This window comes from Pholis gunnellus (assembly GCF_910591455.1).
Source record: "Pholis gunnellus genome assembly, chromosome: 6".
Taxonomy (NCBI): Eukaryota; Metazoa; Chordata; class Actinopteri; order Perciformes; family Pholidae; genus Pholis; species Pholis gunnellus.
This window is the reverse complement of record NC_136532.1, coordinates 28,394,351-28,411,850: the sequence shown is the minus strand read 5'-3', so window position 1 is coordinate 28,411,850 and position 17,500 is coordinate 28,394,351. Positions and strand designations below refer to the sequence as shown.

Sequence of the window (17,500 nt, the reverse complement as noted above, 5' to 3'; positions counted from 1 at the left end):
ACACACACCTGGAGCTCAGGTGACACACACACACACTTGGAGCTCATGTAACACACACACACACCTGGAGCTCAGGTAACACACACACACACACCTGGAGCTCAGGTGACTGTAATGTAATGATGATGGAATAACTTCAAGAAAGTTATTAATTTATTCACAAAATGAAACTAAAAGTTTCAGCATTTAACTGGTGAATAATTCATGAGTTCAACTATATTAAAGGCTTTGATGTGTTTTAAAGATGTTAATTATTCATTGTTCTGATTGACAGGAAGTTCAGTTTGTCCTCAGCTGCTGTCTGAACGTCTGACTCTCAACAGCTCCTACGTACAGGTACAACTCCTTTCATTCATTACCTTCCTTCCTTCCTTCCTTCCCTTGCTTACTACATATTTGTGTTCAGGCTGATGATGTCACTTGGAGTCCGTCCTCACAATGTGGTTTGTCGACGCCCCCTCCTGAACCTGCTGCAACAGACTCCCCCTCCCTACTGAGCAGGACCGCCTCCATCTCAGCTGAGACAGGTGAGACACTGAGAGACAGGTGAGACACTGAGAGACAGGTGAGACACTGAGAGACAGGTGAGACACTGAGAGACAGGTTAGACAATATGAGACACTGAGAGACAGGTGAGAGAGGTGAGACACTGAGAGACAGGTGAGACACTGAGAGACAGGTTAGACAATATGAGACACTGAGAGACAGGTGAGAGAGGTGAGACACTGAGAGACAGGTGAGACAGGTTAGACACTGAGAGACAGGTGAGACAGGTGAGACAGGTGAGACACTGTGAGACAGGTGAGAGAGGTGAGACACTGAGAGACAGGTTACACTCTGTGAGACAGGTGAAACCCGTCTGTCTGTTGTGTGTCCAGGTGTGAGAAGTCCCTCATCAGCCACCATCCCAGCAACGCCGCTGACTGAAGAAAACCAAGATGGCGGTCACAACAACGACCAGGTGAGATCAGTCAGCAGGTAGACGTGAAGCTCCGCTGTCCTCACTAGAAGGCTTTTATTGTGAAGGGGTCTCTCTCTCTGTCTTCCTCACAGGTGAAGCTGGTCACACAGCTGGAGGTGTCGTCCATTCAGCCAATCACAGAGCTGCAGGGAAGAGGCCAGAGTGATGTCATCAGTAACATCAGAGAAGGTGAGTTGATCAGCTGGTTGGTCCCTTTATTTATAGGAGGAGAATAGTTATTGATCTTTATGTTCATCATTTCTCTGCAGACGTCAGACCCCAGCAGCCTTCCTCCTCCTCCTCCTCCTCCTCCTCCTCTCAACCGCTCCTCCTCACCTCCACCCCCCGTCATGGTTCAGCCCTCCCCTCTTCTCCCTGCTCCCTCTCACTCTGCTTCACCCCCCCTCACCCCTCCTCCTCCTCGTCCTTCACCACCCAGAGATCAGAGGAGGGAGGCTCCGCCCCTTCCGGCCAGAGCCCCGCCCCCCCGTACGAGCTCCTGTTTGAGCTCGCTGTGCCACGAGCCGCCATGCTGTTCATCGGAAGGATAACTCAGGTAAACCAAATACCACAGGTGAGACTAGTGGTTAGTCAGGTATAAATACATATATATATACACATATACTGTATATGTGTGTGTGTGTATAATATATATATATATATATATATATATTATACAGTCAGGGCCATAAGTATTTGGACGATGACACAATTTTTCTAATTTTGCTTATTTACACAACTCCAGTGGATTTGAAACTAATCAGTCAACATGTGGTTGAAGACTTTCAGCTTTAATTCAATGGATAAAACAAAAAAATCACAATAACGTTTAGGAATTACGGCCATTTCTACATCATCCCACGTTCAGAGGATCAGAAGTAACTGGACAATTGTCTGACAAACGGTTTCATGGCCAGATGTGGCCTCTTCTGTCACTATTTCATGACAAATGATGCAGACAATACGATTCAAAATGTCATATTTGCAGTTGGTAGCTGGTCCTTGGTACTCTCAGCATGCGGACCTAAAAGGTGTCGATGTGAGTGAAGGAGAACATTGTTAGGCTGAAAACACTGGTGAACCGTGGTGAAGAGAAACCCTTCATAACATCTACTGAAGTCCAGAACACTCTGGAGGAGGTGGAGTGTCGTTGTTAAAGTCTACAATCAAGAGACGCCTCCATGACTCTAAATACAGTTCACAACAAGGTGCAACCTCTGGTGACTCTGAAGAACAGGAAGGCCACATTAGACATACATATATATATATATATATATATATATATATATATATATGTATGTGTATATATGTGTATATATGTGTATATATACACATATATATACGTATATATATATATATGTGTGTGTGTATGTATATATATATATATATATGTGTATGTGTATATATATATATATATATATATGTGTGTGTATATATATATATACGTGTATACCAGTGGTGGGCCTGCAAAGCCTTCTCTGCTGGCCTAAACAGAATCACAAAGTTAGAGCTATTTTATAATTTAATAATTCTTCTTAAATACACTACATGTATTATAATTTATATAAATATTGTCCCCATTATCTTATGTTCTCATTGCACAGCTACTGTGCTCCTCAGCTGCTCTGCTTCAGTGCAGCTTGTTTTAAGTAGAGCTTTGATCCAATCAGAGTTCACCTCTGTGTCTCTAGGTAGAAGAGAGGCCCCAGGCCTGCAGACTCACCAGTGAATCCATGTGCAGGTTAAGTGAATGGGGACGATGTTGTTGATCGTCATAGTCTTCAACCAATCAGATCTTTAGTTTGACATGGTGGGCGTATTCTTTGACGTGTCAGAGCTGCTAGCTGGCCTATAGCTACGTCAGCATTAACACACAGCTCAGTTTTCAGCAGCAGCTCTGCAGTGACGTGCAGCGTGAGCTGTGATTGGTCAGTGGGCGAGAGCACGTGACTATTGTGAAACGAAACTTAACGTAGCCAGCAGAGCTTAGTCGGAGTAGAAAGAGTTAAAATTGAAAGATATGGAAGAAATGATGACATTTTTCTTGGTGTAGATTATTATTTTTTTACCTAGCTTTTGTTTTTTTAACACTCAACGTCTGAAGGAGGAGAAACAGATTAGTGAGTTGGGATTTAACCGTGAGATTAAACTCTTTGTCAACAAAGAAAGGAGGATGGAGTTTGTCTTCAAGTGAACAGCATTTGGTAAGTCACCTGAGTTTGTTTTTTACATCTAATATCTGAACGGCCCTCGAGTGTGTAGCAGAATGTGTGTTGCTGATGTTGTTTTCTCATTAAGCTAGTTTAGCGTAGCCTCCCAGAACACACGTGCTGTGCCTCAGCTGTCTTTTTTTTTTTTTTCTTTTTTTTCCGGTTCAGAGGTCACAGACCGCTGTCTCCTAGTGAGCGCAGAAAACATTATATTTACTACAATTTAAGCTTCTGCATTTTCCAAATGCACTAGTATTATTCAAACGTATTGTTCGGTTCGTTAGCCTCGTACCGAACGGTTTCATACGAATACGTGTGTTGTTACACCCCTAGAAACGAATAATAACCGTAGCTGTGCATCATGAGGTTATTAGGAGGTGACTCTGCTGCAGGACAGCAGTGAGGCCCAGCTAGAACATACACGGCTCGCTACTGGAACCAGGAAACGTTCATATAAAACCTGTGACGTTATTAAATCTTGTTTTCTCTTCCTGCTGAAATATTCTTATCTTGCTCATTAATTAATTGAGTAATGTCTTTCTTCGTGTTTTCTGAAAGATCAAAGTCACAGCTGAATATTTAGCTGATTATGTAAAACTATCATTGTAATAAGTCACAGTAGATTAGTGGATCCAGGCTGCTGTTGGTCAATACTTTCATGTCATTGATGAATATGCTTTGTCCTGTAGGAGGCGTTGGAGAGAGCAACAAGGGAGCAGGAGAAGGGACGAGGCGGAGGAGAGGAGGAGGACAGGGAGGAGGAGCAAATCTCCATCTCTCCTCTGGAGGTTTTGGATCAGCTGATTGTCCACGGACACGACGCTCATGAACACCTCAGCAGAAGGTGAGACTGTTACCATAGAGATCATTAACAAAGAGTTTGACCCAGCAGTGGACCCAAAATGGAGCCCTGTGGTTCTCCAGTCCAGCTGAGTCTAAGTCCAGTTAAACTCACATAACACTTCATTAAAACATGTTTGACGTCTGATTCGGATGTTATAATCAATGTGTTTGCGTGTGTGTGTCAGGTTGTCAGCAGTGAATAAGTCGGTGGATCGGAGTCATTGTGGAGGTAAACAGCAGAGCATGAAAACCAAAGGTACCAGAAACTAACAGTTATGACACTCATCATTCACCTCATTAACATGATTCACCTCATTAACATGATTCACTTCATTAACATGATTCACTTCATTAACATGATTCACTTCATTAACATGATTCACTTCATTAACATGATTCACCTCATTAACGTGATTCACATAATTAACATGATTCACCTCATTAACATGATTCACTTCATTAACATGATTCACCTCATTAACATGATTCACCTCATTAATATGATCCACCTCATTAACATGATTCACTTCATTAACATGATTCACTTCATTAACATGATTCACCTCATTAAGGTGATTCACATAATTAACATGATTCACCTCATTAACATGATTCACTTCATTAACATGATTCACCTCATTAACATGATTCACCTCATTAATATGATTCACCTCATTAACATGATTCACCTCATTAATATGATTCACCTCATTAACATGATTCACCTCATTAACATGATTCACATCATTAACATGATTCACCTCATTAACATGATTCACATCATTAACGTGATTCACTTCATTAACGTGATTCACATCATTAACATGATTCACCTCATTAACATGATTCACATCATTAACGTGATTCACCTTATTAACATGATTCACCTCATTAACATGATTCACATCATTAACATGATTCACTTCATTAACATGATTCACATCATTAACATGATTCACTTCATTAACATGATTCACCTCATTAACATGATTCATCTTGAAGGCTTTAAACGCATCACCTTCAGATTTGAGGTGAGCATAAATGCAGATAATTGATCCCAACAGGTGTAACACGGACTGTGTGTGTGTTAGGCCCCGCCCAGGGGGAGGAGCTTCAGTCTCTGAGGAGTCAGCTGTTGTTGGTCCACAGTCAGCTGCAGTACGAACGTTTCAAACGTCAGCAACATGCCGTCAGAAACCGCCGTCTTCTGCGTAGAGTCATCAACGCCACCGCGCTGGAGGAGCACGTCGTTGCCATGGTAACACATTGATCGCAAACACACAGTAGTCTCACATTAGCACGTTAGCATGAAACACAAGCACGTTAGCATGAAACACGGAGTCGTGATATCTACATGTGGACATCTTACAGAAGGGTCAGCTGAGCGTTCAGGACGAAGAGATTCGCTCTCTGAAGTCGAGTCTGCAGGAAGAACAGAGACGATACACACAGCTACAGCACGACACACACACACACACCACGCAGCTGCACACACACAACCAACAGCTGCTGCTGCAACAACAGGACGAGCAGAGAGACAAGCAGAGACTCAAGGTACTCGTACAATACTAATACACACTGTGCTGGTACACACATCATCAGGATGAAGGGTTGTGATGATCCTGTGTTGTGATTGGCTGTTGCAGAGCGAGTTCCAGGAGAATCAGAGCATGTTGAGGGACCTGGAGGCGGAGCTTCAGAAAGCCAGTAACAAGGCTTACAATGCAGAACACCAGCTGACCCAGCTGTCACTCAAGGTGAGGAGAGTGTGTGTAACAGTGTGTTACTGTGTTTAACAGTGTGTTACTGTGTGTTACTGTGTTTAACAGTGTGTTACTGTGTGTTACTGTGTTTAACAGTGTGTTACTGTGTGTTACTGTGTGTAACAGTGTGTTACAGTGTGTTACAGTGTGTAACTGTGTGTTACAGTGTGTTACTGTGTTTAACAGTGTGTTACTGTGTGTTACTGTGTGTTACTGTGTTTAACAGTGTGTTACTGTGTGTTACTGTGTGTTACAGTGTGTAACTGTGTGTTACAGTGTGTTACTGTGTTTAACAGTGTGTTACTGTGTGTTACTGTGTGTTACTGTGTTTAACAGTGTGTTACTGTGTGTTACTGTGTGTTACTGTGTGTTACAGTGTGTAACTGTGTGTTACAGTGTGTAACAGTGTGTAACAGTGTGTAACTGTGTGTTACTGTGTGTTACTGTGTGTAACAGTGTGTAACAGTGTGTAACTGTGTAACAGTGTGTAACAGTGTGTTCCTGTGTACAGTTGTGCAGCAGTGAGCAGCTGCAGCAGCAGATCTTCCTGTTGAACCAGCAGCTCGTCCTGCTGAGAGAAACTAACCGAGCTATGAGTGAACAGCTGACTGGAGGAGAGACACACCAGCACACTGTGAGGACACACACACACACACACACACACACTCTCCACAAAGCTCTTAATCAAAGTAGAGACTAATTAAATCGTCCATCTGCTTTTTAAGCTTTTGACCCAAGTTGTGAAATGTACAGACATGAAATGAAACGTATTCATTATCAGAGGCCGTGAACATGAATACAATGAACTGAACCAGAGTTTAGTATCAGATCACACTTCAGGGACCAACATGAGAACATGAGAACAGGAGAACAGGAGAACATGAGAACAGGAGAACAGGAGAACATGAGAACATGAGAACATGAGAACATGAGAACATGAGAACATGAGAACAGGAGAACAGGGTGTTCAGAGAGTAACGTGATTGACCGGTGATTGGTGTGGCGTTCAGGGACCACCGTGTTGTTCTCAGTTATTGTCTCCATGTGCGTGCGTGGGTCAGGAAGCGTCCATGCTGCAGTGCAGTGTGGGTAAGGAGTACCAGCGGCTGAAGGACAGCGACGTCCAGCAGAGACAGAAGCTGGAAGCAGCCAATCACAGGACAGCAGAGCTGGAGAACCAGCTGGCCAAGAAAGACCAGCTGATCCTGGATCAGAAGAAACTGCTGGAGGACACCAAGGCCCAGAGCAGGTCAGGGTCCTGGAGTCAGATCTACTAATGATGTGTTCATGTGATGTCAGTACAGTGGGAAACAGGAAGTCATTCATCTCATCAAAAATAAAAACATCATAGAGGAACAAACATCAAATAACACAAACAGGAAGTTTAATATAAACATGAATGTAGTGAATTTAAAACTAATGAGAAGTAACGATTGTTTACCAAGATGTAAACAGGAAGTACATAAAGATAAAGTTTAATAAGATCACGATGATGTTTTCAGACGCTTCTTCAGATATGTTGACGTTTAACTTAACGTAACTTAACCTAATATAACGTAATTTAACTCAAAGTAGCGTTATTTAATGCAACATACACACGCAGACAGTCCTCGGCTGTCCTCAGGTGAGCAGACAGCTGAACGAGCAGCTTGTTGTTTGTTGTCAGAGGCGAGCTGTCGGCGTGTGAGAGTCGCTGTGAGGCTCTGAGGAGAGTCACCCAGACGCTGCAGACGGAGACGCTTCACCTGTACAGCCAGATCCACCTGGACGCACACAGCAGGTAACTGATGTCGCAGCTCGTCAGATACAGTTGATGATGTCAGTGATGATGTCAGTGATGATGTCAGTGATGATGTCATTGATGAGGTCATGTAATGTCATCCCTCAGGCCAAACGGCGGCAGCGTCGCCTTACCGGCACCTCAGGCCGGCCACAAGCCCCGCCCCTTCTCTTCTTCTTCTGTTGGTATAATAAACGGAGCTGCGGAGACCTTCTCCACCTCCCCCCTGCACCTCCCCTCCTGCTCATCCTCCCCCCTCTCCCTCTCCCCCATCGACTCCCCCCTGGCCGTCGGCTCCTTCCTGGAGCAGCGTGCACGGCAGCTGTTCAGACTGACCAATCACAGCCAGGAGGAGGAGGAGGAGCAGGAGGGGGAGGAAGAGGAGAACCAGGAAGAGAAGCAGGAGGACCAGCCAGATAGCCCTCCTCTGGGTCAGGAGGCAGAGATCCTCCTTGCAGGGAGTCCTCAGACGGAGCCCCCGAGCTGGGCTTCAGCTCACAGCCGGACCTCCTCTGGACCTCCTGCACCTCCTGGAGACCTGACACTCGCTGTCCGCCAGAGGAGGCACGAACTCAGCATCATGGACTACGACGAGACGCTGCCCGAGTACTGAGGGGGAGTGAAGGAAAGACGAAGGAGGGGTGAAGGAGGGGTGAAGGAGGGACGAAGGAGGGGCGAAAGGGGGATGAAGGAGGGGCGAAGGAGGGATGAGGGAGGGATGAGGGAGGAAGGAGGGAGGAATGGAGAGGGATGTTGAGTCAGATGAAGGTGGAGATAAAAGCACCTGCTCCAGGTGTTAGCAGGCTACCGCTAACTAGCTAGCCATGCTAACAGTCCACAATCTAAACCAGGTCAGGACCTTCAGTCACCCTCGGTGCTACATGCTACATGCTTTGTTTTTAAGGTTCATATAGAATCATTCAACACAACATTTTTAACAAGCTTTGAAAAACCTACAACTGAGGCACGTGTTGCTAAGATTAGCCTTTAAGCTAACTAACATTCCGAACGTTGTTGCTAAGATTAGCCTTTAAGCTAACTTGCATTCAGTACCTTGTCGCTAAGATTAGCCTTTAAGCTAACTAACATTCAGAACCTTGTTGCTAAGATTAGCCTTTAAGCTAACTAACATTCAGAACGTTTTTGCTAATGTTGGTTAGCTAGCAAAGTTGATGTTAGTTAGTTTGACATAAACTACCAGGTTGATATTATTAGTGCCAGAAAAAGACTTTGTCAAAACGAATGAAATGTACTGCTTGATGTTAGCTAACGTTTGATTTTGTCTTCTTAATCATTACATTTATAACAACATTCACAGATAACGTGAAGGTGAAAACTCAAAAACTACAGAACAGCAAACCAAAAAGTACAACAGAACAAATTGATCCATAAATGTTTTGTTTTTAACATATTTATTGTTACGATAAAAACATGAGCGACATTACAGCCTTAATGGTAACACAGCGAACATTAGCCTGTTAGCTTACATTAGCCTGTTAGCTAACAATAGCTTGTTATCTAACAGGCTAATGTTGCTAATGTTGCTATGTTGCTTGTTAGCTTGTTAGCTCTGGTGTTTTCTGCGACTGAAGGTCCTGATTGTACTTGATGAGTTTGAATGTAGTTCTCGTGTCCGATGGGATTTGTAGTCAGGAAACATCTTATTAAAGCCAAAACTGTTTATTTAGTGTTGGCGAATTATCAAAGAAGCTAACAGCAGCTATGCTAATCGTGCATCGTTAGCTGTAACATGAAACTGCCGCGCTGTCCTCTGCAGCATCTAAACACTAAATCTGACTTTCTCAGGAATCCGTTGACGAGTTAGCGACTGTTGTGGTTCTTCCCAGTACGTTATTTAACCCACTAGGGGCAGCAGAACCAGTACCTGATGTGTTAGCATCTCCTGAAGTAGACTCGGCTAACATGTTAGCAAATGCTAATGTTAGCAAATGCTAACATGTTAGCAAACGGCTAGAGTTACATAACATTATGGCAGTGGTGATAATTGGTTGTGGGGTTCCTCAGGGTTCAGGTCTTGGTCCTTTATATTTTACATTTACTTGCTAACATGCTAATTTATTAGTCCACCAACCAGCAAGACTCTGGTCCTCAACCTTAAACCCCAACACATCCCACTACAGAGACCGGTCCAGGACGAGGTCTGTGTGTCCACTACAGAGACCGGTCCAGGATGGGCTCAGTACAGTAGTTCAAAATGCTGCTTCCTGTCGTTATGCTAAGCTATCGTTATGCTAAGCTAGGCTAGCTCTGTGCTGACATTATGTCACTGCACCTTTAAACCAAAGACTTCTTCTGATGAATAAACCTCAATGACTCGTTTCTTTCTCAGCAACTCAACACGGCAAATCCTCCTCAGCAACGTTGCTGTTGCTTCAGAGATCTGACGAATGTTAAACTGTGAACTCTAGAAATAAAGACGTGTAAAACCTCTGAGTGGTTCTTGATTTACATGTTGATCTCCAGTGTTTCTGTGCTTTTAACCTCAATGTGTCTGTAGACGAAGAACATGCAGGTAGAACAATGATAGGAACAGGAAAAATACTTATATTTATATATATATAAATATCTTACATTGACAATAACAAACCAAAAAAGATTAAATACTCGTAATAATTATAATTACTATTGTGACTACGCAGTGTTTACTGTGAAGTCTGTTAAATGTGATACACGTATTTATTTGTATGATTGTGTGTAAGGGGATAAATATTTGATATTTTAAATCTATTATTTAAAAAATATGAAACATGACTAAATAAAGAGGTGTGATATTAGAAGTATGGAGCTGATTATCATATAGTTTGAATCAGGGACGAGGCAGAGCCTCACCTGACATCATGAAAAGTAAAAAACATGATGAAATAAAATAAATAATATGTATCTACTGATCTGTGCTATAAATGTAATTTCTGTATGATTTCAAGCATTTTTAATATCAAAATCTCTGAATTAGCTCGTGTCCTGTTCAAACAGAGACACGCGAGCTGTGCCACCTCAGATTGCGCAAGACAGGTTGAGCGCGCGCCTGTTGTTTTCTCATTGTTTGTCACCGCTGTAATATGTGTAGACACTTGTATTATAAGTCCTTTATTCCATACAATAGGTCATGTATTGTATTTCACGTGTGTGTAGAACTTATTCAGTCTTTATCTGACATCAAACCTCAGAGGAGCAAACAGTACCTCTGCCTCCCTGATGGGGGCGCGAGAGAGCCCGCGGCTCGGTTCATGCTTGTAGTTCCGTTACTCTTCTTCTACACTTCTCTTCTTCTACACCTCTTCTTCTACACTTCTCTTCTTCTACACTTCTCTTCTTCTACACTTCTCTTCTTCTTCTTACTACGTCCCGTCCAGACGGCTCTTATTTTGAAGGTTATGAAGACCGGAAGTCATATTTTCATAACATTTTAACATTTTATTACAAACCAAACTTTTTCACATTTTGATAAATGATGACAGCAGATGTTTCTACTTCATGTTGTTAACAGTAAACGTACAGTTACGGACTGCGTTGCCCTGCAACGCCAGCAGAGACTCCTGGCACCGCGCGAGCTGAAGACGTCATTCCCTAACAACAAGCAAATGCTTCCTTAGCAACCGGCTCGTTGAACAGGTGAGAAGGTTTCTACAGTTAATACCTTCAGGAGGGTTTATTATGACGTTTCAACTATTAACAGAAACAACGTTTAAGACTAAGAGTTAAGGTGTGTTCACACCAAACGCGATGAACGCCGGTATCGCCGGGACTATTTGTGTTTATTCGCGTGCATCGCGTCCATCGCGCTGGACGCGCCGGAGAGGAGGCGTGGCTTATCGGCCTGAAAGCCGTTCAACTGTCCGCCATCAACCGTAGAAAAATCACCTCTATTTCTGTTCAGTAGGTGTTGTGGAAGTCCCAGATATCACGGGGAACTAAACGCTCATGTCATGTCTAGTGAGCCACATGTCGGCTGTTTACTACAGCTGTATGAACACACAATAAACTGACTTGGCTGTGATTTAACGGCAATAAACCGACAAAAAGGGACTCAGAAATAACTACATAATGATGCCGATTTGCACTTGCTTTCTCAATGGAGCTCGGATTGATCGGTGCTAGGCTATGCTAACATTGTAGCAGCTCCATCAACACTCACAATAACGTCATCCAGACGTAAATACGGCAGCGTCTATTCATTGTTTGGGTGAACATGGCGGCTACAGTATTTATTTCCTGATTCAACAACAGCAGGACTTCACTGATGACGTGGGGATCAACTCAACGCTGATAGGCTATCGCGCTGGAGCGTCACGCGATTTTTTCGCAGAAGTTAAAATATTTTAACTTGTGCATTTGGGGCGTTTCGGCGTTTTGACCGTCAATCGCGCCGCACCAAACGCACCAAACGCGCCGCGCCATCGCATTCATCGCGTCTGTACATAGACTTTGTATGTAATCTCACCGCGTTCATCGCGTTTGGTGTGAACACACCTTTAGAAGCTAACGTCAGTTTTAATGTTAACGTGTTTACCTCAATGTTAGCTAACATGTTAACGTCAATGTTAGCTAACATGTTAACGTCAATGTTAGCTAACATGTTAAAGGCAATGCTAGTTAACCTGTTAACGTCAATGCTAGTTAACTCAATGTTAGCTAACATGTTAACGTCAATGTTAGCTAACATGTTAAAGGCAATGCTAGTTAACTTGTTAACGTCAATGTTAGTTAACGTCAATGTTAGCTAACGTGTTTACATCAATGCTAGTTAACGTGTTAACGTCAATGTTAGCTAACGTGTTTACGTCAATGTTAGCTAACGTGTTTACATCAATGCTAGTTAACGTGTTAACGTCAATGTTAGCTAACGTGTTTACGTCAATGTTAGCTAACGTGTTTACATCAATGTTAGTTAACAACTAAAATTGTAACGTAAGCATTGACGTTAAAGTCAATGCTAGTATTAATGTTAACGTCAGCTTACAGGTCAGTTTTCACTTGATTACATGAGAAACGTCTGACGTAGTGGAGTAGAAGTATGAAGTAATACTAATGTAAAGTACAAGTACCTCAAAGTGGTGTAAGTTTCAGGATCATTGATTCATTCTAAATGTGATGTGTTCATGGTCCTCAGGAGAAAGCAGCATCTGATGGATGAGACGGTGAAACCTCTGAGGGCTCCTCCTCACACCTCTGTCTACGCTGACCAACACAACATCTCTCACCTGGTGCAGGTAAGAAAGAACCTGCTGCAGATCTGAGACCAGCAGGACCACCTCACTGAGTCTGTGTGTGTGTGTGTGTGTGTGTGTGTGTGTGTGTGTGTGTGTGTCTCAGACCATGTTGTCCAGCCTGGTGGTTGATCAGCCTGAGGATCCGATCACTTACCTGATCCGTCTGCTGCAGAGGACCAGTGTGGACAGTAAGTCTTCCAGCTGGAGGGGGACAGCGGGTCTCAACCAGGTGACCAAGACCCCCGGGAGGAGTCCTGGGATAGTTATTATTACTAGATTATATTTAGTACTCTGGAGGTGTTTGGTCTCTCAGAGACTCGGTCTGAGGCAGACATGAGTTGAGCCACTAGAGGGAGCTGTGACTCTACTTCCTGTCTGTCCTCACTTTATTAAACACTCAACACTCAAACATGAATATTAGTTATTTTTAATGAAGAAAAAATTATTGTTAAAGTGTGTAGACACTCAACTTCACTGTGTGTCTCTCTGTCTGTGGTAGTCCCCAGGGTCCTGGTCCTGGGTCCTCCAGCTGTTGGTAAACTCTCAGTGGTGAGTGTTACAGGAAGCTTCATTGATTCTCTGTCAGTGTGAGCGACACCAATGAAGAAGAAGAGTTCCTTCAGTGTTTGGTCTTCAGTCTGTGGTCACATCAGCTGCTCTCTGTTGTTGTTGTTGTTGTTCTCTAACACTGGTCCACAGTGTTGAACAACTACAATAATATAAAATAATAATAATACAGCTGATGCATGAAGAAGAGCCGAGTCTCCAGACTTCCTCTCATCACTTCTTCTTCTGTGGTTGTTGTCTTTGTCCTTCAGGCCATAAAGCTGAGTGCTGAGCTGAGAGCCGTCCGTGTGACCACAGACAGTCTACTGGAGGACCAAGTCCACAGCACACAGGTACACACACACACACACAATCACAGAGCAGGTACACACACACACACACACAATCACAGAGCAGGTACACACACACACACACAATCACAGAGCAGGTACACACACACACACACAATCACAGAGCAGGTACACACACACACACACAATCACAGAGCAGGTACACACACACACACACACAATCACAGAGCAGGTACACACACACACACACAATCACAGAGCAGGTACACACACACACACACACAATCACAGAGCAGGTACACACAAACACACACAATCACAGAGCAGGTACACACACACACACACAATCACAGAGCAGGTACTCACACACACACACACACACACAATCACAGAGCACGTACACACACACACACACAATCACAGAGCAGGTACACACACACACAGAGCAGGTACACACACACTCACACACAATCACAGAGCAGGTACACACACACACACACACACACACACACACCACACACAGAGCAGGTACACACACACACAATCACAGAGCAGGTACACACACACACAATCACAGAGCAGGTACACACACACACACAGAGCAGGTACACACACACACAGAGCAGGTACACACACACACACACACAGAGCAGGTACACACACACTCACACACAATCACAGAGCAGGTAAACACACACACAATCACAGAGCAGGTACACACACACACACACACACACACACAGAGCAGGTACACACACACACACCACACACAGAGCAGGTACACACACAATCACACAGCAGGTACACACACACACAGAGCAGGTACACACACACACACAATCACAGAGCAGGCACACACACACACACACAAAGAGCAGGTACACACACACACACACACACAATCACAGAGCAGGTACACACACACACACACACACACACACACAGAGCAGGTACACTCACACACTCACAGAGACTGTGTGTGTGTGTGTGTGTGTGTGTGTGTTCAGGAGCTTCCTGCTGATCAGCTGGTCAGACGGATTCAACAGAGACTGAATGAGATCGACTGCTTCAACAGAGTAAGATACTCTATGTACAAAGTACTTTTACTCTCTAACAAATTACTTTTACTGTCTAACAAAGTACTTTTACTCTCTAACAAAGTACTGTTACTGTCTAACAAAGTACTGTTACTCTCTAACAAAGTACTGTTACTCTCTAACAAAGTACTGTTACTGTCTAACAAAGTACTATTACTGTCTAACAAAGTACGGTTACTGTCTAACAAAGTACTGTTACTGTCTAACAAAGTACTGTTACTCTCTAACAAAGTACTGTTGCTCTCTAATAAAGTACTGTTACTGTCTAACAAAGTACTTTTACTCTCTAACAAAGTACTGTTACTCTCTAACAAAGTACTGTTACTGTCTAACAAAGTACTGTTACTCTCTAACAAAGTACTGTTACTGTCTAACAAAGTACTGTTACTCTCTAACAAAGTACTGTTACTGTCTAACAAAGTACTGTTACTGTCTAACAAAGTACTTTTACTCTCTAACAAAGTACTGTTACTGTCTAACAAAGTACTGTTATTCTCTAACAAAGTACTGTTACTGTCTAACAAAGTACTGTTACTGTCTAACAAAGTACTTTTACTCTCTAACAAAGTACTGTTACTGTCTAACAAAGTACTGTTACTGTCTAACAAAGTACTTTTACTCTCTAACAAAGTACTGTTACTGTCTAACAAAGTACTTTTACTCTCTAACAAAGTACTTTTACTCTCTAACAAAGTACTGTTACTCTCTAACAAAGTACTGTTACTCTCTAACAAAGTACTGTTACTGTCTAACAAAGTACTGTTACTCTCTAACAAAGTACTGTTACTCTCTAACAAAGTACTGTTACTGTCTAACAAAGTACTGTTACTGTCTAACAAAGTACTTTTACTCTCTAACAAAGTACTGTTACTCTCTAACAAAGTACTGTTACTCTCTAACAAAGTACTGTTACTGTCTAACAAAGTACTTTTACTCTCTAACAAAGTACTGTTACTCTCTAACAAAGTACTGTTACTGTCTAACAAAGTACTGTTACTGTCTAACAAAGTACTGTTACTGTCTAACAAAGTACTGTTACTCTCTAACAAAGTACTGTTACTCTCTAACAAAGTACTGTTACTGTCTAACAAAGTACTGTTACTGTCTAACAAAGTACTTTTACTCTCTAACAAAGTACTGTTACTCTCTAACAAAGTACTGTTACTCTCTAACAAAGTACTGTTACTGTCTAACAAAGTACTTTTACTCTCTAACAAAGTACTGTTACTCTCTAACAAAGTACTGTTACTCTCTAACAAAGTACTGTTACTGTCTAACAAAGTACTGTTACTGTCTAACAAAGTACTGTTACTGTCTAACAAAGTACTGTTACTGTCTAACAAAGTAACAAAGACTTATTTGACCCGTCAAAGGAGAAACAGAAACAGTTTTCTGAACATTGAATTTGCTTTAACACAATCCCAATCTCTCTCTCTCTCTCTCTCTCTCTCTCTCTCTCTCTCTCTCTCTCTCCCTCTCTCTCTCTCTCTCTCCCTCTCTCTCCCTCTCTCTCTCTCTCTCTCCCTCCCTCTCCCTCTCTCTCTCCCTCCCTCCCTCTGATCTGCTGTGATGATAATAACTGATGCTCTGGTCTCTGTCGTGTCATACTACGATTCCCAGCAGGCCGAGCAGCGTGTAGGCCTGCTCCCCAGAGATCAGCTGATCAAAGGGAGGAGCTGCTGTCACATCAGCGTGTTGTTTTCTGTGCTGCTCCTCATTAGCATCACGTCCTGTTTGCTGTCAGCGTTCATCAGCACACTGAGCGCTGCTTTCTGATCACGTTAAGAGAATTAAAGACGGTGAAGCTGCTGTCAACAGCACTCTCACCACAACAACAACAGCACAGCTGAGTGTCTGCCCTCTGCTCACACATCCTCACACCAACCGGAACACGTTCACCATAAACACAAAGACATGCAGCTCTAAGGAGCTTCTCCAGGTCCTCAGATCGTTCCTTTAGGACAGTGATCAGAGATCAATTTACTGCTTTAAGTCCGTTAACATCACAATGAGTCTATTCTCCCTGTGTGTGTGTGTGTGTGTGTGTGTGTGTGTGTGTGTGTGTGATCAGTAGTAAACTAGCGTTCAGGTTTTGTCTTTTCCTCTAAACTCTACAAACAGCTGCTTCTTTCAGCCTCCAGCCTTCAACGTTTAGCATTTAGCATCTGTGTATAGTGTGTGTGTGTGTGTGTGTGTGTGTGTGTGTGTGTGTGTGTGTGAGATATTAGCAGCTACTTTCATCTGTTAATAGCTGTTTTTGGCCGCAGGCTAAACTCATCACACACACGAGATGTCTTTATCTTCTGACTGTCAGTGTGAATGGAGGAGAGTAGGATGATTGACAGCTCCCATCAGGACCCGCCTCATCCTGTCACATTAAATACTTTACCTCTGTCTCTCTGTCTCTCTGTCTCTCTCTGTCTCTCTCTGTATGTGTCTAGTTTAAGCAAGTCTTCTTCAATACAGCATGATGTTCATTTAGTAAATGATGGTCCATTTAGAGTCACACAGACCATAAAGCAGGGGATGCTTTAGGGGCGGGGCTACACAGTGATTGACAGCCGTTTGGCAGCCTCCAACGGCTGCTTGCAGCGGCTGTTGGAGGCTGTTTACTGCTGTTGGTGGCTGCTTGCGGCTGTTTGCGGCGGCTGGCGGCTGTTTGCTGCTGTTGGCGGCTGTTGGCGGCTGTTGGTGGCCAATGGAGGGCGTTGGCGGCTGCTTGCGGCTGTTGGAGGCTGTTGGCGGCTGCTTGCAGCTG

At 43.3% G+C, this 17,500-nt stretch overlaps 2 protein-coding genes across 5 annotated transcripts in view; both read left to right on the top strand.

The window, feature by feature from the left end:
• The window catches only part of tsc1a (TSC complex subunit 1a), an 18,788-nt gene extending 10,595 nt beyond the window's left edge, over positions 1-8,193 (top strand). Inside the window, exons 9-22 of one of the 4 annotated variants that reach the window (XM_079161879.1) lie at positions 275-336; positions 407-527; positions 879-961; positions 1,054-1,150; positions 1,231-1,517; positions 3,861-4,015; positions 4,200-4,243; positions 5,106-5,272; positions 5,386-5,568; positions 5,661-5,771; positions 6,289-6,411; positions 6,839-7,026; positions 7,444-7,557; positions 7,666-8,193. In XM_079161879.1, the coding sequence (XP_079018005.1) occupies positions 275-336; positions 407-527; positions 879-961; positions 1,054-1,150; positions 1,231-1,517; positions 3,861-4,015; positions 4,200-4,243; positions 5,106-5,272; positions 5,386-5,568; positions 5,661-5,771; positions 6,289-6,411; positions 6,839-7,026; positions 7,444-7,557; positions 7,666-8,170 (2,240 nt within the window). In that variant the 3' untranslated portion in view covers positions 8,171-8,193. Of the gene's footprint in view, positions 1-274; positions 337-406; positions 528-878; positions 962-1,053; positions 1,151-1,230; positions 1,518-3,860; positions 4,016-4,199; positions 4,271-5,078; positions 5,273-5,385; positions 5,569-5,660; positions 5,772-6,288; positions 6,412-6,838; positions 7,027-7,443; positions 7,558-7,665 lie in introns of all 4 variants that reach the window. The other 3 variants (XM_079161878.1, XM_079161877.1, XM_079161876.1) reach the window with 3 other exon arrangements.
• Positions 8,194-12,704: 4,511 nt separating this feature from the next.
• The window catches only part of ak8 (adenylate kinase 8), a gene marked incomplete at both ends in the record, with an annotated part of 11,974 nt that continues 7,178 nt past the window's right edge, over positions 12,705-17,500 (top strand). The window contains 5 exons of the mRNA XM_079161471.1: positions 12,705-12,788; positions 12,892-12,976; positions 13,288-13,337; positions 13,607-13,687; positions 14,653-14,721. Coding sequence (XP_079017597.1) covers positions 12,705-12,788; positions 12,892-12,976; positions 13,288-13,337; positions 13,607-13,687; positions 14,653-14,721 — 369 coding nt within the window. The remainder of the gene's footprint in view (positions 12,789-12,891; positions 12,977-13,287; positions 13,338-13,606; positions 13,688-14,652; positions 14,722-17,500) is intronic.